Below are 22,450 nucleotides of genomic sequence, written 5' to 3'. Positions count from 1 at the left end.
GTGTGGGGGCGTGTGTGTGTAGGGGTTTCAGTGTGAGTGTGTAGGTAGAGTCCAGTGTGTATGCAGAGAGTTAGTGCAAAAAAGGGTAAATGCAGGTAGTCTGGGTAGCCATTTGATGAGCTATTTAGAGGTCTTGCTTAGCAGTCTCATGGCTTTGGTGTAGAAGCTGTTCAGGGTCCTGTTGGTTCCAGACTTGATGCACTGGTACCGCTTGCCGTGAGGTAGCAGAGAAAACAGTCTATGGCTTGGTTGGCTGGAGTCTTTGACAATTTATTTGGCCTTCCTCTCACACTGCCTGGTATAGAGGTCCTGGATGGCAGGGAGCTCGGCCTCAGTGATGTACTGGGCCGTACTCACCACCCTCTGTAGCGTCTTGCGGTCGGGTGCCTTGCAGTTGCCATACCAAGCGGTGATGCAGCCAGTCAAGATCCTCTCAATGGTGCAGCTGTATAACCTTTTGAGGATCTGAGGGCCCATGCCAAATATTTTCATCCTCCTGAGGTGGAATAAGTGCTGTAGTGCCCTCTTCACAACTGTGTGTGTGGACCATGTTAATTCCTTAGTGATGTGGACACAGAGGAACTTCAAGCTCTCGACCTGCTCCACTACAGACCCGTCGATGTTTCATCACAGCAAGAGGAGGGATAGTAACAAGTCAAGCATCCTTCATTGGTGGTGACATCATACAAGGCAGTCAAAGGTTCGTCAGGGGACAGAACATGTTGATACATTTCAAGAAGGGGTCATGCAAAGAAAATGCTATCACAACTTTGACTTAAAGAGCCCTTCGCTGCACTCATGGCTCATACCTCGTTGCTTCTGTCTCTATTTGAAAGGAATTGGGACTGATGGGGTTAGGGTTAGGGGTGTAATGAATGGTTACATACAGTGAGGGAAAAAAGTATTTGATCCCCTGCTGATTTTGTACGTTTGTCCACTGACAAAGAAATGATCAGTCTATAATTTTAATGGTAGGTTTATTTGAACAGTAAGAGACAGAATAACAACAACAAAATCCAGAAAAATGTTATAAATTGATTTGCATTTTAATGAGGGAAATAAGTATTTGACCCCCTCTCAATCAGAAAGATTTCTGGCTCCCAGGTGTCTTTTATACAGGTAACGAGCTGAGATTAGGAGCACACTCTTAAAGAGAGTGCTCCTAATCTCAGTTTGTTACCTGTATAAAAGACACCTGTCCACAGAAGCAATCAATCAATCATATTCCAAACTCTCCACCATGGCCAAGACCAAAGAGCTCTCCAAGGATGTCAGGGACAAGATTGTAGACCTACACAAGGCTGGAATGGGCTACAAGACCATCGCCAAGCAGCTTGGTGAGAAGGTGACAACAGTTGGTGCGATTATTCGCAAATGGAAGAAACACAAAAGAACTGTCAATCTCCCTTGGCCTGGGGCTCCATGCAAGATCTCACCTCGTGGAGTTGCAATGATCATGAGAACGGTGAGGAATCAGCCCAGAACTACACGGGATGATCTTGTCAATGATCTCAAGGCAGCTGGGACCATAGTCCCCAAGAAAACAATTGGTAACACACTACGCCGTGAAGGACTGAAATCCTGCAGTGCCCGCAAGGTCCCCCTGCTCAAGAAAGCACATATACAGGCCCGTCTGAAGTTTGCCCATGAACATCTAAATGATTCAGAGGAGAACTGGGTGAAAGTGTTGTGGTCAGATGAGACCAAAATCGAGCTCTTTGGCATCAACTCAACTCGCCGTGTTTGGAGGAGGAGGCCTATGACCCCAAGAACACCATCCCCACCGTCAAACATGGAGGTGGAAACATTATGCTTTGGGGTGTTTTTCTGCTAAGGGGACAGGACAACTTCACAGCATTCAAAGGGACGATGGACGGGGCCATGTACCGTCAAATCTTGGGTGAGAACCTCCTTCCCTCAGCCAGGGCATTGAAAATGGGTCTTGGATGGGTATTCCAGCATGACAATGACCCAAAACACACGGCCAAGGCAACAAAGGAGTGGCTCAAGAAGAAGCACATTAAGGTCCTGAAGTGGCCTAGTCAGTCTCCAGACCTTAATCCCATAGAAAATCTGTGGAGGGAGCTGTAGGTTCGAGTTGCCAAACGTCAGCCTCGAAACCTTAATGACTTGGAGAAGATCTGCAAAGAGGAGTGGGACAAAATCCCTCCTGAGATGTGTGCAAACCTGGTGGCCAACTACAAGAAGCGTCTGACCTCTGTGATTGCCAACAAGGGTTTTGCCACCAAGTACTAAGTCATGTTTTGCAGAGGGGTCAAATATTTATTTCCCTCATTAAAATGCAAATCAATTTGTAACATTTTTGACATGCGTTTTTCTGGATTTTTTTGTTGTTATTCTGTCTCTCACTGTTCAAATAAACTTACCATTAAAATGATAGATTGATCATTTGATTGTCAGTGGGCAAACGTAAAAAATCAGCAGGGGATCAAATACTTTTTTCCCCTCACTGTATTGCTTGAATACAAGGATTCTGAATGATGAAACTAGTAAACAGCAGCTATATGGAGTACAGTCAGAATAGTATAAGAGATAAATAGGCGAAGTAGAGGCTGTATTTGGATAATAATACTTTGATAACAACACAATCAAAGTGGGATATTCAAGAGATAATTGTAACTTGGCATCCTCACGACTGCTCCCATAAAAGATGAATGGGCGTATTTGCAGCGATGTGTTGAAGGACAGTGGAGAGATTACACATCAAGCATCTATCCTAAAATGTCTCTTATCTATAATCCATATTTAAAACTCTCATCCTGCTACACCTGCTTGGTCATACATTATTAACGCAACGTGTCTCGGTCCAATGAGCTGGTTCCTCTCCTCCACTCTCTCTGCTTCGTCTCTCTCCTTCTCTCTCTCCCAGTCTCTCTCTCTCCCTCCATTTAATCCATTGGTAAATTACGTTTCTAAATGGGAAACGTAATTACACCACGTTTTTGAGCATTTTGAATAATAAATTATGATAAAATTAGTGCCATTATATTCCTTATTTTTATGAATTATGAAGGGTTCTGTGATATTTTTAAATGGAAAAAAAATAGTTAATGTCTGAATAGCTCTATGCTTCAGTAGGCCTTTAACAAGGGCACTATGATGGATTTGTGTAATAAAATGCTTTAACCAAAGGAGTCTTCAAACATCCTCAACCTTCTCTCATTTCCCCTTATCCTCTACTACCCCATTCATATTTCACCGAAATTCACACAGAACAATTTGTGATTAGGCATGTAAATAAAAATGAGAATTCTATATTTCTTTCTCCTTTCTTTCTCTCAGTCATTTACATTTATATTGAATTAGCGGCAGTGGAGAGAGAGTGAGGTGCAGAGGGAAGGAAAGCGGAGTGATTATAATGTGAGATTACAGACAGATTGCACAACCATTATGTTGTGTAATTACATAGGGAGAGAAGAGAAGAAAAGGGCCCTGATACCCAGATGGCAGGATCCATTTCATTTAGAAAAGGTCTCTGCTACCTCTCAACGCTCCTGTAAATATTATATAGACCAAGCAGCCATTTTTATAGGTCACAATTTATGAGAGACAAATATTAAACACAGCATTCAGTGGGATGGATTGTTGGCCCCATTGTACAATTTATGGCTGCATCGTTATCTCAGTTTTATGGGTTAATTTGACTGTATCGATCTCTTGTAATGCATGTACTATTACTCATGAAGCACATAGGGGGGTAATAGAATGAATAAAATAAATATCCGACAGCTTTATATAAGATCATGCTGTCCCTTATGTTCTATATAATGACAATATGGCCAATGCATAGGAACTGCAAAGTCAAAACTAATTAAATGAGTTGGTGTTAAATCCTGTAATAAATGACATGTAGAAATGTGTGAAGGTCTATGACATTTATTATAGCCTAGGTAGGCTATAGCCGATGACAGCATACAAAAATAATTTCGCTTTACTTACTATAAATAATTAAAGTCAATACACTTAGAGAGGCTAAACAAACCAAAGGAAATAGTTAAGCTGGAAAGAAACAAATGCTCACACAAACATAACTTATTGTTGTGTTTTCAACATTTTGTGTAAAAACAGTAGTTCTTGTTTTTTTCTACAGAGATATGTGCAAATGTGTTTCTCATCAATCCTAATTATCTTATTATCCTTTACACTTTATCTACAACATACTGATATAGACACATGATAAACCATTTATCTCTGAAAAAGATTTGACAATGGCTCTACCTATTGACCTAGCTCAGTTACTACCATCTTGTGCTTGTGTCTGTCATTGCCATCTATAAACTTTATTTTCTCTTTTTTCTTTTTGGACAGTATTTATGATAGACTATAATTATTATGAACTGATATGCAATCGTTTTGTAGTTGGAGGCTAAATTGTTATGACTTCTGAAAAATAAGCTTTTTAGGAAAATTAGGCTTTTATTTTGAAAAGAGGTGAGGTGTCACGTCACACAGGAAGTAGTCCTCCACTCCAGGTCAATGTTTATTTACATCAGAGAGGTGAAGTTGAAAGCTAATTTATAACTTCAGCGTCTTGGGCTACAGTTTTTATTTTTCACATTGCACAGGCCTTTGAGTTACTAACATAAGCACAGTTTATATACGTACCTGATTGTGTCGCGAGCCATGAGTGCCATACTCCCTCGTATCGAGCTGCTATCGTCCAGAGTTGTACGAATCCTGGGATGCAACCCTGGTCCAATGACACTACAAGGAACCAATACATATTTAGTTGGAACGGGGAAAAGGTATGAACGGGGAAAAGGTATTTTCGTTTTGTGGAAATGTATTCCACACCTGTGCTATTCGCGCATTTCCCGTCTTGGGCAGCATCGGCACATGCGCGCCTATCCAGGTGCAGTTGAAGGTCTAATGTAGTACAATTGTATTGAGAGAGTGTTATGGATATGGAACTACACAAAAGTATCAAACCGCATCAATGAAATACAGACCATTCTTGTTTTAAGGCGAGTGTTGATAGACACAGGAGAGCCTGCCGTCCCTGAGTACATCAACAGTCTCAAACAAGCCTTGAGCCAGTTCAACACTGCCATCCAGGAGATAATTGTCACCCATTGGCATCACGACCATACAGGTGGAGTGACAGACATCTGCAGGGACATCACTGGAGGTGAGTGACACATGGATGAGTCAGCCACAGATTGACAGCTTCAGAGGCCTATTAGGTCTGGTCCAGGGTGTTATGTGCTTTTTGCTGACGCTGACTCCGAAAGCCACACATCCCTTGTCCAGAGCTAGAAGCCTATGTGCTTTTATTTCTCCATGCAGGTTCTGAGTTACAAGTCAGCAAACTCCCTCGCTCTCCCCCAACTGACGAAAGAATAGGACCAAATAAGACGTACACTTACCTGAAACATGGAGACGTCATAGAAACTGAGGGGGCCACACTGAGGTGAGTGTGACGTTACTGTGTAAATAGTGTAGTGCCAGTGTTTTACTTGGGCAGCAGCTCACCGGAGCTGAGTACCGGCACCTCCATTTTTCTACTGCTAGAGCTCCTGCACCTCTTATAGAATGTTAGCTCAAAAGTATTGTGGAGCTCCTGCACCTAAATTTGAACAGTACCGGCACCTATTTCAGTCCAAGTCAAGCACTGTGAAGTGCATAAGCTTTATTATGGCTGTATGTACAGTAAGGGAAAAAAGTATTTGATCCCCTGCTGATTTTGTACGTTTGCCCACTGACAAAGACATGATCAGTCTATAATTTTAATGTTAGGTTTATTTGAACAGTGAGAGACAGAATAACAACAAAAAAATCCAGAAAAACACATGTCAAAAATGTTATAAATTGATTTGCATTTTAATGAGGGAAATAAGTATTTGACCCCTCTGCAAAACATTACTTAGTACTTGGTGGCAAAACCCTTGTTGGCAATCACAGAGGTCAGACGTTTCTTGTAGTTGGCCACCAGGTTTGCACACATCTCAGGAGGGATTTTGTTCCACTCCTCTTTGCAGATGTTCTCCAAGTCATTAAGGTTTCGAGGCTGACGTTTGGCAACTCGAACCTTCAGCTCCCTCCACAGATTTTCTATGGGATTAAGGTCTGGAGACTGGCTAGGCCACTCCAGGACCTTAATGTGATTCTTCTTGAGCCACTCCTTTGTTGCCTTGGCCATGTGTTTTGGGTCATTGTCATGCTGGAATACCCATCCACAACCCATTTTCAATGCCCTGGCTGAGGGAAGGAGGTTCTCACCCAAGATTTGACGGTACATGGCCCCGTCCATCGTCCCTTTGATGCGGTGAAGTTGTCCTGTCCCCTTAGCAGAAAAACACCCCCAAAGCATAATGTTTCCACCTCCATGTTTGACGGTGGGGATGGTGTTCTTGGGTTCATAGGCAGCATTCCTCCTCCTCCAAACACGGCGAGTTGAGTTGATGCCAAAGAGCTCGATTTTGGTCTCATCTGACCACAACACTTTCACCCAGTTATCCTCTGAATCATTCAGATGTTCATTGGCAAACTTCAGACGGGCCTGTATATGTGCTTTCTTGAGCAGGGGGACCTTGCGGGCCCTGCAGGATTTCAGTCCTTCACGGCGTAGTGTGTTACCAATTGTTTTCTTGGTGACTATGGTCCCAGCTGCCTTGAGATCATTGACAAGATCCTACCGTGTAGTTCTGGGCTGATTCCTCACCGTTCTCATGATCATTGCAACTCCACGAGGTGAGATCTTGCATGGAGCCCCAGGCCGAGGGAGATTGACAGTTATTTTGTGTTTCTTCCATTTGCGAATAATCACACCAACTGTTGTCACCTTCTCACCAAGCTGCTTGGCGATGGTCTTGTAGCCCATTCCAGCCTTGTGTAGGTCTACAATCTTGTCCCTGACATCCTTGTAGAGCTCTTTGGTCTTGGCCATGGTGGAGAGTTTGGAATCTGATTGATTGATTGCTTCTGTGGACAGGTGTCTTTTATACAGGTAACAAGCTGAGATTAGGAGCACTCCCTTTAAGAGTGTGCTCCTAATCTCAGCTCATTACCTGTATAAAAGACACCTGGGAGCCAGAAATCTTTCTGATTGAGAGAGGGTCAAATACTTATTTCCATCATTAAAATGCAAATCAATTTATAACATTTTTGACATGCGTTTTTCTGGATTTTGTTATTCTGTCTCTCACTGTTCAAATAAACCTACCATTAAAATTATAGACTGATCATTTCTTTGTCAATGGGCAAACGTACAAAATCAGCAGGGGATCAAATACTTTTTTCCCTCACTGTAAGTATGTGTGTGTGTGTGTGTGTGTGCGCGCGCTCGCAGAGTCCTGTTCACCCCAGGACACACAGATGACCACATGGCCCTTGTTTTGGAAGAAGAGAAGGCCATCTTCTCAGGAGACTGTATTTTGGGGGAGGGAACGGCCTTGTTTGAAGATCTCTATGACTATATGAAATCTCTGCAAATCCTGCTGGACTCACAAGCTGACCTAATATACCCAGGTTTGTTATTGAGCTCTAAAACACATTGCATCCCGAATGGCACCCTATTCCCTATTTAGTGCACTACTTTTGTCCATAGGACCTGGTCAAAAGTAGTGCACTAAATAGTGAATAGGGTGTCATTAAAGCAGACAGTGTGTCATTAAATGCACAGTGGACAAAAATGAATGGATGTCTGAAGAAACATGACATCATGATTTGAGAGGCTCTATTCTTCAGATTACTAGTTCACATTTACTACTGTAGTTCATATTTCAGCTATGCATAGGACTTGATACAAAAACATCTACATTACTTTCTTCCCAAACTCATTTCTTTAGGTCACGGCCCTGTGGTCCAAGACGCTGGTTCTAAGATCCAGCATTACATCAGCCATAGAAACCTCAGAGAGCAACAGATCCTCAGTGTCCTCCAGGCAGCCGGAGGGAACACATTTTCATCTATGGAACTGGTCAAAGTCGTCTACAAGGTATGTACAGTCAGGTCCATAAGTATTTGGACAGTGACACAATATGCATAATTTTGGCTCTGTACGTCATCACAATGGATTTGAAAGGAAACAATCAAGATGTGCTTTAAGTGTAGACTTTCATCTTTAATTTAAGAGTTTTGTCAAAATTATTGTATGAACCGTGTAGGAATTACAACCATTTTTATACATAGCCCACCAATTTTAGGGGCTCAAAAGTAATTGGACAATCTAGCATAATCATAAATTAAATTGTGAGTTTTAATACTTGGTTGCAAATCCTTTGCAGTCAATGACTGCCTGAAGTCTGGAACCCATAGACATCACCAGATGCTGGGTTTCTTCCCTGGTGATGCTCTGCCAGGCCTTTACTGCAGCTGTCTTCAGTTCCTGCTTGTTCTTGGGGTGTTTTGCCTTCAGTTTTGCCTTCAGCAAGTGAAATGCATGCTCAATTGGATTCAGGTCAGGTGATTGACTTGGCCATTGCAGAACATTCCACTTCTTTGCCTTAAAAAAGGATTTGGTTGCTTTCGCAGTATGCTTCGGGTCATTATCCATCTGCTCTGTGAAGTGCCGTCCGATGAGTTTTGAAGCATTTGGCTGAATCTGAGCAGATAATATAGCCCTAAACACTTCAGAATTCATCCTGCTGCTTTTGTCAGCAGTCAAATCATCAATAAATACAAGGGAACCCGTTCCATTGGCAGCCATACATGCCCACGCCATAACACTACCTCCACCATGCTTCACAGACGAGGTGGTATGCTTCGGATCATGAGCAGTTCCTTCCCTTCTCCATACTCTTCTCTTTCCATCATTCTGGTACAAGTTGATCTTTGTCTCATCTGCCCATAGGATGTTGTTCCAGAACTGTACAGGCCTTTTTAGATGTTTTTTTGGCAAACTCTAATCTGGTCTTCCTGTTTTTGAGGCTTACCAATGGTTTACATCTTGTGGTAAACCCTCTGTATTTACTCTGGTGAAGTCTTCTCTTGATTGTTGACTTTGACACAGATACGCCTACCTCCTGGAGGGTGTTCTTGATCTGGCCAACTGTTGTGAAGGGGTTTTTCTTCACCAGGGAAGTAATTATTCTGTCATCCGCCACAGTTGTTTTCTGTGGTCTTCCAGGCCTTTTGGTGTTCCTGAGCTCACCAGTGCGTTCTTTCTTTTTAAGAATGTACCAAATAGTTGATTTGGCCACACCTAATGTTTTTGCTATCTCTCTGATGGGTTTGTTTAGATTTTTCAGCCTAATGATGGCTTGCTTCACTGGCAGTGACAGCTCTTTGGCCTTTATATTGAGGGTTAACAGCAACTGATTCCAAATGCAAATGCCACACTAGAAATCAACTCTAGACCTTTTATCTGCTTACTTGTAGATGAACTAATGAGGGAATAACACACACCTGGCCATGGAACAGCTGAGCAGCCAATTGTCCAATTACTTTTGGTCCCTTAAAAAGGGGGACCACATACAGTGGGGGAAAAAAGTATTTAGTCAGCCACCAATTGTGCATGTTCTCCCACTTAAAAAGATGAGAGGCCTGTAATTTTCATCATAGGTACACGTCAACTATGACAGACAAAATGAGAAAAACAAATCCAGAAAATGACATTGTAGGATTTGTAATGAATTTATTTGCAAATTATGGTGGATAAGTATTTGGTCAATAACAAAAGTTTCTCAATACTTTGTTATATACCCTTTGTTGGCAATGACACAGGTCAAACGTTTTCTGTAAGTCTTCACAAGGTTTTCACACACTGTTGCTGGTATTTTGGCCCATTCCTCCATGCAGATCTCCTCTAGAGCAGTGATGTTTTGGGGCTGTCGCTGGGCAACACGGACTTTCAACTCCCTCCAAAGATTTTCTATGGGGTTGAGATCTGGAGACTGGCTAGGCCACTCCAGGACCTTGAAATGCTTCTTACGAAGCCACTCCTTCGTTGCCCGGGCGGTGTGTTTGGGATCATTGTCATGCTGAAAGACCCAGCCACGTTTCATCTTCAATGCCCTTGCTGATGGAAGGAGGTTTTCACTCAAAATCTCACGATACATGGCCCCATTCATTCTTTCCTTTACACGGATCAGTCGTCCTGGTCCCTTTGCAGAAAAACAGCCCCAAAGCATGATGTTTCCACCCCCATGCTTCACAGTAGGTATGGTGTTCTTTGGATGCAACTCAGCATTCTTTGTCCTCCAAACACGATGAGTTGAGTTTTTACCAAAAAGTTCTATTTTGGTTTCATCTGACCATATGACATTCTCCCAATCCTCTTCTGGATCATCCAAATGCACTCTAGCAAACTTCAGACGGGCCTGGACATGTACTGGCTTAAGCAGGGGGACACGTCTGGCACTGCAGGATTTGAGTCCCTGGCGGCGTAGTGTGTTACTGATGGTAGGCTTTGTTACTTTGGTCCCAGCTCTCTGCAGGTCATTCACTAGGTCCCCCCGTGTGGTTCTGGGATTTTTGCTCACCGTTCTTGTGATCATTTTGACCCCACGGGGTGAGATCTTGCGTGGAGCCCCAGATCGAGGGAGATTATCAGTGGTCTTGTATGTCTTCCATTTCCTAATAATTGCTCCCACAGTTGATTTCTTCAAACCAAGCTGCTTACCTATTGCAGATTCAGTCTTCCCAGCCTGGTGCAGGTCTACAATGTTGTTTCTGGTGTCCTTTGCCAGCTCTTTGGTCTTGGCCATAGTGGAGTTTGGAGTGTGACTGTTTGAGGTTGTGGACAGGTGTCTTTTATACTGATAACAAGTTCAAACAGGTGCCATTAATACAGGTAACGAGTGGAGGACAGAGGAGCCTCTTAAAGAAGAAGTTACAGGTCTGTGAGAGCCAGAAATCTTGCTTGTTTGTAGGTGACCAAATACTTAATTTCCACCATAATTTGCAAATAAATTCATAAAAAATCCTACAATGTGATTTTCTGGAGAACATTTTTTCTCAATTTGTCTGTCATAGTTGACGTGTACCTATGATGAAAATGACAGGCCTCTCTCATCTTTTTAAGTGGGAGAACTTGCACAATTGGTGGCTGACTAAATACTTTTTTTCCCCACTGTATAAAAAGTGCTGTAATTCCTACACCGTTCACCCGATTTAGATGTAAATACCCTCAAATTAAAGCTGAAAGTCTGCACTTTCAGCTCATATTCATTATTTAATTTCAACTCCAATATGCTGTGGTAGACAGCTAAAATAATAATAACCTGGTCAATGTCCAAATATTTATGGACCTGACTGTACATTATAACTTAAAGTTATGGGCCCGGTTGCATAAAACATCTTAAGGGTTTACCGTAAGGGTTTACCGTAAGGAATAATTTTCCCTTACCTAAAGGAATTGTTCAAGGGCATTGCATAGAGCGCCTCAAAAATGTCCTTAGGTAAGGGCATACTTAAGGGGTTTTACGGGAGTTTTAAGGCATGTATGGCAGAAAGAGTATCTGGTTACCATGGAGATGGCATGGTTTACTGACTCTTCAAAGAGATCGCTTTCATTTTGTGAGATGGCAAAATAGAACTTCTACAATCAAGACAGGATAACCAAATTGCTTCAGAAGATAATAAACCACTTTTCTTGTAGTTACTTTTTTCTCAACTTGTTTATATTACTTTCTATTATGTCAAGCTAGTGTACAGAGTAGCAATAGCTAACTAGCCAGCTAGCTTTGTAGCCATGGATTTTGCACCTTCCATTGTTTAGCTAAGTAGCTAGCTGGTTGATGTTCAAACTTTTCTAACCAGAGCAGATGAAAGCAACATTCACATCCACAAATGCTGTTTACATTGATATCCATACTGAATGAAGCGGTTAAGGGACCTAGTGGGCACCCTTAACTTTTTTCACTTAATTTAAGGGGGAAATTCACCTTAAAATGTTTTGTGCAACTGATTTAAAGTTAAGGAAATGTTAAGGGGAAAGTTAACTTAAGGTGTTTTATGCAACCAGGTCCTGATCCTCCTTTGGTTACATTCGGTAACATCCAGGGGCGGTGTGTTCAATAGGGCGATATGGGCGACGCACTGCCAAACGGGAAAAGGAAGGGATTTTTTTTCTAATCAATTATATCACGGCAACAGTAGTTATCAGTGTTGTAATCTAGACGTCTGATCTGCCACAGTGCCACACTGCCACTAAATGTCCAATCAGGCTAAAGTCGTGCTTCAAATGCCCCCCCCCCCCCCTTTTGGGGCGATTTCAGTCAGGTTGAAAATCGCCCAGAAGTCTGTCATAGACTCCCATGTAAAATCTATTTTTTTCATATTTCAGAGCTTTCAATACAATCTCTATGGGTTTCTGAGGGCTTGCACTTACGCGCTTTCGTCATACGTAACGTAACCATGAACGTAACTAAGAAAAGAGCGGGTAGCAGCGTCTCTGTTGCGACCTGCAGTGTGTGTGACGTTTGGTGTGGCGTTATCTTATGTTTTTAATCTTATGTTTTTAATTTGTACACTTAGTGGCGTTATTTTATGTTTTTAATTTGTACACTTAGTTTACAAACATTCTGCCAACCATGGATTTCCAGTGGTGGGGTCACGGTGTTGGACTGATCTTGTTGATCGTGTACATACCCACTACGAACGGACTAAATAATGAAAACGCTGCTGGCAGCGGAATCCAATACAGCAGGGAGTTTTTACTACAATGCAACTCAAATACGAACGCGATGGATATCCCAATGGCCCATCTAATACCTGATTGTCTGCGAGTGGATTACAAACCCAAATGCAAACGTGGAAAACGCGGGGGAATCAGACAACGACTTAAAAAAAAATTAAGAACAAACTTCCCTTACCCACCACCTTGCTGATTAATGCCCAGTCACTGAGGGGGAAAGCGGATGAGTTGTCAGCGAATCTGCGCTTCCAACACGAATATCGGGAGGCCTGTTTGCTGGCATTTACTGAGACTTGGCTGGATGACAGAGTCCCGGACAGAGAAGTGGAGCCGGCCGGCTTCACCCTGGTCAGAGCGGACCGCGATCTGACAGTCACAGGGAAACTTCACGGCGGGGGCGTCTGCCTGCTTGTCAGCGACCAGTGGTGTAAATCGATCCTGGTAAGAGAGCGACTCTGTACCCCCGACATTGAACTGCTTTCTGTGTCACTGCGACCTTACTATCTGCCCCGTGAGTTCCCCCAATTGTTTGTTACCGTTGTGTACATTCAACCAAAAGCTAATATAACAAAGGCATCAGAGATTATTTATAATCTGTCACAGAAACTGGAATCCATCTCCCCCGACGCACCCAAATTTATTTTAGGGGATTTTAACAACTGTACCTTGCACAAAGTCTTGCGCACATACCATCAGTATGTGAAATGTCACACTAGGAAAAATAGGACTCTGTTATGCTATGGGACAATACCAAAGGCGTTCTCTGCCACCACCAGACCTCCTCTGGGGACATCAGACCACAATGTGGTCTACCTCAGGCCAATTTACTGTCGCCTCCTGGAGAGGGAGAAACCCACAGTTAAAACTGTCCAGATCTGGAATGACAACAGTATCACTTGGGGTGTTTTGACTGTACAATGTGGGAGGTATTTGAGGACAGCAGCTCTGATCTGGATGAACTCACAGAGGTTATTTCAGACTATGTAAACTTCTGTGTTGAGTCAGTTGTGCCTACTAAGACCTGTAAAATCTTCCCTAACAACAAGCCTTGGGTATCAAAACATCTAAAATCACTACTTGATAGGAAGAAGGCAGTTTATGCTGGGGGTGATAGACAGGCTTTAAGAGATGTACAACGTGAGATAAAAAGACAGATACTGGTGGACAAGTTTTGCGGAGTGTTTGAGTTAGCTTTGCGAGGCAAAGATGAAACTGAGGGCTCCACCAACCCTGGTAAGCCAACACTTTTGAGATCAGTCAATAAATGCTTCTGGTATTGACTTATATGCTGCCCCTGTCTTCATGTTGTTGCAGGACATATCTTTTTGAAAATGTGTGTAGGTCACCTAAATCATCAGAAAAATTGCCCCACCTGAGAATTTTTTCAGGAGCCGCCACTGGTAACATCCCTTGGTAACGTAAGGTTGATATATGGTATGTGTCGATGCTGACCAAAGAATGTTACGTCATTCAAAGCCAACTAACACTGCTTTGCCTATAGAGTGATATGGGTTGGACGTTGCGTCACAATATTGTTTTGAATGTTTGTTTTAGGACTGATGAAGATTTGATCAAAAGTGCATTACTGTGGCTTCAAAACATGATGACATTTCTAAAGAAGGCAAATAATTAGTAGGAAAACCTAGATGCAGTATAACATTAGCTAGCTAGCTAAGATTGAGGGGAGATCTCCGTATTTTCTCAGCTAACGTTAGCATTGCTAGCTGTTTTTGAGAGCTATTTTTCTAGCATTTTTTTTTTTACTTCTGCTGCTACTATGATCTTTATTTTACTCTTATCTATCCGGATACCTAGTCACATTACCCTGCCTTCATGTACATATCTACCTCAAGGACCTCATACCTCTGCACATTGATCTGGTACTGGTACTCCCTGTATATAGTTCCATTGTTTCATGTTTTGTGTGGAACCCAGGAAGGGCAGCTGCTGATTTTCGCAACAGCTAATGGGGATCCTAATAAAATACCAAATACCATTCTTGTGTATTTTATTTTATTCCTCGTGTTAGTTACTAGTTTATTTTTTTATATACTTTTTAAAACTCTACATCGTTGGGAAAGGTTCGTAAGCAAGCATTTCACTATAAAATCTACACCAGTTGTATTCGGGGGCATGTGATGGAAATAAAATTTGATTTGACGAACTTTGCTAGCTAATGACAACATTGTCATCTGTCAACATAATGATGATGGCAAAAATGTTTACTACTAAATACTCTGTGTACTTTAGCTATGTCATCATATTCCCAAGCCCCCATAGTGTAATTTAGACAACAGTCATTAGCCCCTGTTCTACTTTTGAGCATCAGTATGGGTGTCTGTAGAACGTTGACAACAATGGCAATGACGCGACCGAGTGACGGAGGTGCAACCCATGAATTTAGAGATCTTCATGGTTCCAACAGACCCGAAATTCCGAAATCCGACTCAGGACCCGAGCAGTTCCGTGTCCTAAACTCAGACTTTTGTCTCGGATCTGGGACGGGTCTGATATAATTGCTACGGGTCTCGTGTATGTGCAATTAAAATTGAGTTACCGACTGGGCCCGATTGGACCCGTCCTCTGTTAATTTAATATGTGTGAGGTGATGAGAACTGCACGAGCTGAATTATCTGTGTCAGCCAAATGCAATAAAACGTGTAGCTTATGTCCGGCTGCTCACCTCACGTGCGCCTGCTTTTAAATATTAATATCATACAGTGGACACCTAGGCTTATGTGTATGCAATGCCCTAATGCATTTAGCGCTCAAATATCTGACAGCTGAACTGTGAGGTGGGCAATTATTGTTTTAGGAAAGTAAAAACCATTAAAACAAAAGGCGATAATGTTTTGAATATGCTACACATCGAAAGACAATTAATAGTTTTTTTGTAATTTGTTATAGGCTGTTTTTAAGGACATTTGGCCAATATCGCTTGTTTATTGATGGCGCTGGCAGCACCCAGTCGGTATCCTTTTCTCTCTTTCTACTCTCGGATCTGCATGGGTATCTCGGATCCGAACCAGCACGGATCTGCTTTGGTGTGTTTTTTCAAGGGCCTTTTCGGAACGGGTCTGACTGTCCTAGGGTCAATTCGGAACGGGTCTCCGTTTAAAAAATATATAATTTATGCATATCGGGTCGGGTGAGAACCTAGGAAGGGGTTCAACTTTTTGCACCCTCGAAGACCTCTGCCATGAATAATCTACTTTGTAACCCACTTTGTAAAATTTACTTTTCTGCAAAAGGAGACACCTGAACATCTGCATAGAGCAGCAGAGGTGAACCTTGTGCATCACCTAAAGAAACTGGAGAAGGAGGAGAAGATAACTGTTGGTATGTCTTAATTTCACTTACATTATGTTACACCATTCAGTTAATGTATTACCATTTTCTAGTAGTAAAACATTTTTAATTTACTATTTTTCTTTCAGCTAGTGATGATTCTTCTCACACCAACAAATGGAAGAGTAATTTGTGATAGATTATTTAATCAGGTTTATCTGTTGGAAAATTACATCCCTAACAAAGACCCATGCGATCTTGGATTCGAATGATTTACATTTCCCTGTTGAATACACAACTGAGCTTGATTTGACGTGAAGTAAAGAGTATTTGCATGAATCTTACTTTGTCATTCTTTATAGCACTGAAATTATTTACTGTCTGTACTTTATGTCTGAAGACAGCCAAAGGAGTGATTTTAAAATGTGGCACATCAATGTAGGGAGCTGCAAATGCACTGGTGGGTACCACTCATTTATACCCCTCATTCATTGGCAGGTAGCCTCAAGTTTAGTGGGTTGGGCCAGTAACCAAAAGGTTGCTGGTTTGAAATCCCGGAGCCAACAAGTTAAAAAATCTTGCTGTGCCCTTGAGCAAGGCACTTAACCCCAATTGCTCCATTGGTGACCCTGGCCGTGACCCCAATTCCTGTGGCAGCTCAGGGGGAGTTGGGATATGCAAGAAACACATTTCCATTACAAACTTATACAAGTGTGTAACAGGACAAATATAAGCAGCCCCGCAATTATTATTATTGCTAATATGCTGACATTTGGTGCATTATGAGTTGAACTGCTTTCAGAATGTTACTGTGGGCAGCTTAACTCTGATAAACTAGGATAAAGCACCAAGATAAAGCACACATTTAAACCCTGTGAAGTGTTCTTATTGTTATTTTCTTATTGAGAAACCAAGATTTAACAGATTTTTATATTGAGAAACCCAGATCAAACTGTATGAATCTATAATGTTAAATGTACAGATGCCTTCTAATAAATACATTGTTTTTCAATATAGAACAAACCGGTACTGAAAGTTATCATTTTATCATTCATATCCATTCACTGCCTTTGCTGATTGTGCAATAATATATACAAACAATTATTTTGGGGCAATGATCAATGCTAATACCCAAAGCCACTGATTATACCAATAAATCCTCACTAGGTGGCAGTGTTTATCAAGGAGAGGCAATAACTGAACTGTGGACAATGAGGAGGGGAGTAGAATGTCAGCCCATAATAGCATCGATTTTGTATTTAGGCCACAAGCAGAGAACCACTCAACAAAAGATATTGCCAATTGCTATCCACGGGTCTTTGCTCTTCAATATACAATACTGATTTGGGATTTTAAGAATGTAATAGGCAACTAAATACATGTTTTTGTTGCCTGGCCTCCGCCCTATGAACTGTCTGTAACTAGATCCCCTGAAATACTTCTAAGTAAATATATTTACAGGGTATAAAAAAGGATATGAAATAGAGCTAAAAAGCTTGAAAGACAACGCATAACATTAGGCAGATATGGCTACATTAGTTTATCTTTCCATATGCGCAAAACCTTTCCCTTGCTCAAACAGTGTCAATTTAATGGAGGAACATTAAACATTTATTTTATCAACAGCAGGTGTGGCCAATTACTGAGTGTGGCTATGTGGCCACTATAGGCAGACATGGGTGAAGTAATTAGTGTAATCAGTTCTAGCCCATGGAGGGTTTAACAGAGGATATGATTTGTGAGCAGGTCAAACGTTTGAACATCTGCCTGAGACATTTTGACAGTGCCATAGAGGCAAAATCTTACTGTGTTTGTGTGGCGGCTTGTTAATTGACTTATCAAATACAAACCTGAATAATTTTTACTCAAATTAAAATGAATTTAGGCCTAAGTAAAAGGGTGTTTACTATTTAGTAGACTGGGCTACATTTTAAAGACTTCATACTGTCATGTTTAATTATTTTAGTAAACAAGGAAGAAATATGACAACCTATTGAAGTTAAAAATACAGTGTAAACATCCTCATTAGTTGTGGTTAACAAACTTTAACCGGGCATTCATTGCATTGTGTCTGGCTTTTAGCTGCTATGGCTGGCTGCAGTGTCATCATTCTTGCCGTCTGTCCTGTGAGCAGTAAAGTCTATTGTGGTAATGAGTGCTGATGCCCTGCGCGTGTGGGGGAGGACTACTGGTAAGATAAACAAGCACCCAGTCATCGCAGAGGAACATGGCGGCAGAGCTGTTACATTGCCGTTTCCCGATTTCGAAGTTCCTCACATAGCAGTTTGCATTTATGGGATTTCAAGTTACGGTAAGTTGAGAGTAACTTACAATGGATGTGTTTTGTAGTGAAGAAGTATGTTTTTGTGCAGTTAGATAAAATATATGGTCGGCTATTGAATCCGTAATGTCAGTTTAGTCTTAGCACTGGGAAGCGGCGTTGTCGCTTGTTATCTGAAGCGAGATATTTCTTTAGATGGTTCGGGGATGACTCCTACACTAGACCTAGTTTTGGTGTGAAGCGTTGCTAAGAATTCAATGAAGTTGAACTTCAAATGTGTTTTACGAAGTAATTTAAATCAAAATTGTTTTGGTTTGTAAGTACATAGTCTGTGTGAGTTTCAGATAGAAAATTGGATTTCTATTTGGCAGATTCATTTGAAGATATTGAAAGACATGCCGATAGCGAACATGATGGTAAACTGCACATAGCTTGAGGTTTCTGCATCATGCAAAAGAGCTTATTGAAACCAAAAGAACAGCTGTGGTTGAAGAACCGAACGTCACTGTGGTTTACGAGTTCAAGTAGGAAATCCTCAGCAAGTTCGGCACCACATTTTCGATTGTTATTCAGTCTCATCAACTGTGTAACAATTATAAACGCATGGGATCTGAAAGGTGTAACATTGAGGTATGAGATCATTAAAACAAATGCACTTTAACTGTTCATCAACCTTTGACAGTGACGTCATATGGCGAACTTAATATAACAAGTGTTCCCACCATAGTTAGTTGTAAGTGACACAGTTCTTAAACAAAACTCGTTTGGCAATGAGATATTATAACCTAAGTGTTGATGGTTTGAGTGACTATCACCAGTAGTCACTCAACAGTTAAAACAAATATCTCAATCAGTCTTATTTTATTGCTTGCCTTGTGATAATCTGTGTTACTGTGTATGAGTGAATACTTTTTTGAATTGCTAGTAAAAAGTGTGAGGAGCATGGAATAATGGCTCCAAAATCAAGTACAGTTAACATTGAGCAGGGCCAGTGGGCCACCAATAAATTGGCCTGAAGAAGGTTGACCAAATGGCAGGTGCATGTTATCTAAAGTGAAATCTCACCTAATTAGTCAAAGTGCAATTAGTTTAAATATAAAGATTGGGTGTAAAAAAACTGGATCTAGACTTGTTGGTAGAGAATAGTGAACTAGTGGTCTTTGTTGGCCCTTTAAAGACTATTTGTTCTCTGCTGCCATATTACAGAGTAGTGTACTTTGAAAGGTATTGCATTACACAGCAGCATTTCTTGTTCTTTGTCTTTCCCTCTTTTCCTTATTAAATGCATGAATGTTACATGAAAACGGAACTTCGTTGACAGAGATAACAAGCAACTTAATATAATTTTTAGTTTTAGAAAATATTGTTATTTTGAATATCTTATTTTGCTTATAATTTTAGAGCCTTTTTTAGCCCTATCATTTGCCATATTTAATAGGCTATGCTGAAGGCTTGGCGTGCTTCTAACACACAGTGCATTACAGTACACAGTAAGGGATTTAGAAGGGATGCCATTGCATTGCTGTACACATTAAGAGCCTGGATCTTAACATGAGTTTGGCAGCTTTCCCAAAGAGTGATCCTTCGGTTGCATTTACACAGGAAGCCCAATTCTGATATTTTTTTCACTACTTCGTCTTTTGACCAGTCACATCCGCTCTGAAAAAGCCCTGATGTGAAAAGATCTGAAGTGATTGGTCAAAAGACCAATTAGTGGAAAATATATTAGAATTTGGCTGCCTATGTAAATGCAGACATAGTGGCTTGGAATCAGCATACCATGTGAGCAATATAATAATGCCTGGACCAATGGCAGAGGAGCGGGATGAAGCTTGGGACTTGACAGGGTAGTTTTTCTCTAGCAGGTTTCTACAGGCTTAAAGGCCCAGTGCAGTCAAAATGCAGTTTTTCCTTTCCTAAAAGTATGAAAATGTATGTGTTATTTAATGATAGTTACTGGTTGAAAATACAAGCTACACAGGATCTTCTAATCAGCAGGGTTTGCATTGGTGGAGTTTCTGCTTGCCTGGTGACATCACCAGGCGGTAAGTTAGTTAATAGACCGATAACAAAGATAATTCCAAACCTCTCTGCCAATAGGCCTAACAGCTAGTTTTCTCCTCCCCACTCAGACCACTCCCAGACAGTCCTAGCAAAATTCGGGGGGGGGGGGGGGGGGGACTTTTTAAAAGGATGTTCTACTCCAAAATGAATGCAAATAAAGCTATGCTGACACCATTTAAAATATAATTTCTACCTCCCAGAAATGAGCCCAATAACAGGCTAGTGGTAAAATGATTTGTTTAAATTATTTTAACGTATTGGACCATGCATATAGCCTATGCATGGTCCATATTATCAGGTATGCTATTAGCAATAAGCATAATCACCTGTAGCACAACTGATGCAGCATAGTGGCTATAAATAAATAGGCTGAAGAATTGGGTTGCCTATCTGCATTTACCTTATTGGGCTAATCATCTAGATTCAAAATGTGATCTTTTAACTACACTGAACAAAAATATATATACCCAACATGCAATCATTTCAAAGATTTTACTGAGTTACAGTTCATATAAGAAAATCAGGCAATTGAAATAAATTCATTAGGCCCTAATCTATGGATTTCACATGACTGGGAATGCAGATATGCATCTGTTGGCCACAGATACCTTAAAAAAAAAAAGTAGGGGTGGGGATCAGAACCAGTCAGTATCTGGTGTGACCACCATTTGCCTCATGCAACGCGACACATCTCCGTCGCCTAAAGTTGATCCGACTTGATTATGGCCTGTGGAATGTTGTCCCACTCCTCTTCAATGGCTGTGCGAAGTTGCTGGATATTAGTGGGAACTGGAACACGCTGTCGTACACGTTGATCCAGAGCATCCCAAACAGGCTCAATGGGTGACATGTCTTGTGAGTATGTAGGCCATAGAAGAACTGGGATATTTTCATCTTCCAGGAATTGTGTACAGATCCTTGCGTCAAGGTGCCGTGCATTATCATGCAGAAACATGAGGTGATGGCGGTGGATGAATGGCACGACAATGGGCCTCAGGATCTCATCACGGTATCTCTGTGCATTCAAGTTGCCATTGATTAAAATGCAATTGTGTTCGTTGTCTGTAGCTTATGCCTGCCCGTACCATAACCCCACCGCCAACACGGGGCACTCTGCTCACAACGTTGAAATCAGCAAACCGCTTGCCCACACAACGCCATATACGTTGTCTGCCATCTGCCCGGTACGGTTGAAACCTTGATTCATCCATGAAGAGCACACTTCTCCAGTGTGCTAGTGGCCATTGAAGGTGAGCATTTGCCCACTGAAGTCAGTTAAGACGCTGAACTGCAGTCAGTTCAAGACCCCGGTGAGGACGACGAGCACGCAAGTAAGCTTCCCTGAGACGGTTTCTGACAGTTTGTGCAGAAATTCTTTGGTTGTGCTAACCCAAAGTTTCATCAGCTGTCTGGGTGGATGGCCTCAGACGATCCTGCAGGTGAAGAAGCTGGATATGGAGGTCCTGGGATGGCGTGGTTACATGTGGTCTGCGGTTGTGAGGCCGGTTGGACGTACTGCCAAATTCTCTAAAACGACGTTGAAGGCTGCTTATGGTAGAGAAATGAACATTCAATTCTCTGGCTTGTAAGTAAGCATTTCATGGTAAGGTCTACACCTGTTGTATTTGGCGTATGTGACCAATACAATTTGATTTGATATTGACATTCCTGCTGTCAGCATGCCAATTGCATGCTCCCTCAAAACTTGAGACATCTGTGGCATTGTGTTGTGACAACTGCACATTTTAGTGGCCTTTTATTGTCCCCAGCACAAGATGCACCTGTGTAATTATCATGCTGTTTAATCAGCTTCTTGATATGTCACACCTATCAGGTGGATGGATTATCTTGGCAAAGGAGAAATGCTCAATAACAGGGATGTAAACAAATTTGTGCACCAAATTTGAGAGAAATAAGCTTTTTGTGCATATGGAACATTTCTGAGATCTTTTATTTCAGCTCATGAAACACTTTACATGTTGCGTTTTATATTTTTGTTCAGTGTAGTTGGCATCCTATTGATGAATTGTCCCCAATTATGTGCATAAACACTGACTATAATGTAGGCCTATCTGTTAGGGTAACTTGGGGTAATCCACCACCAAGAGTAAAACACCCCCTGCCTGTACTTCTCACAGAAACCACTTCATGCCACCATCCCCCCCCAACACTTTAAAACTGCTGTTTTAACCACAATTGCAAGAATTGTTGTGCATTGA

General features: G+C 41.5%; 2 protein-coding genes across 4 annotated transcripts in view; both read left to right on the top strand.

Moving 5' to 3' along the window:
* Positions 1–4,467: 4,467 nt before the first annotated feature.
* Positions 4,468–16,904, top strand: LOC311150823 (endoribonuclease LACTB2-like). The gene is made up of 7 exons (XM_084188361.1): positions 4,468–4,766; positions 4,986–5,149; positions 5,308–5,431; positions 7,310–7,488; positions 7,809–7,957; positions 15,850–15,937; positions 16,036–16,904. The coding sequence occupies exons 1-7, from the start codon at positions 4,645–4,647 to the stop codon at positions 16,080–16,082; spliced, it is 873 nt and encodes a 290-aa protein (XP_084044487.1). The 5' UTR covers positions 4,468–4,644; the 3' UTR covers positions 16,083–16,904.
* Positions 16,905–18,111: 1,207 nt separating this feature from the next.
* LOC311150723 (nuclear receptor coactivator 2-like) overlaps positions 18,112–22,450 on the top strand; it is an 80,746-nt gene continuing 76,407 nt past the window's right edge. For all 3 annotated transcript variants that reach the window (XM_084188242.1, XM_084188243.1, XM_084188240.1), the window contains exon 1: positions 18,112–18,197. The gene's annotated coding sequence lies outside the window, so the exon portion shown is untranslated. The remainder of the gene's footprint in view (positions 18,198–22,450) is intronic.

The sequence above is a fragment of the Coregonus lavaretus genome, assembly GCF_964263955.1.
Source record: "Coregonus lavaretus genome assembly, chromosome: 23".
In the NCBI taxonomy this organism is placed as follows: Eukaryota; Metazoa; Chordata; class Actinopteri; order Salmoniformes; family Salmonidae; genus Coregonus; species Coregonus lavaretus.
Note: the sequence above shows the minus strand (reverse complement) of the source record. Positions and strands in the feature narration are given on the sequence as shown.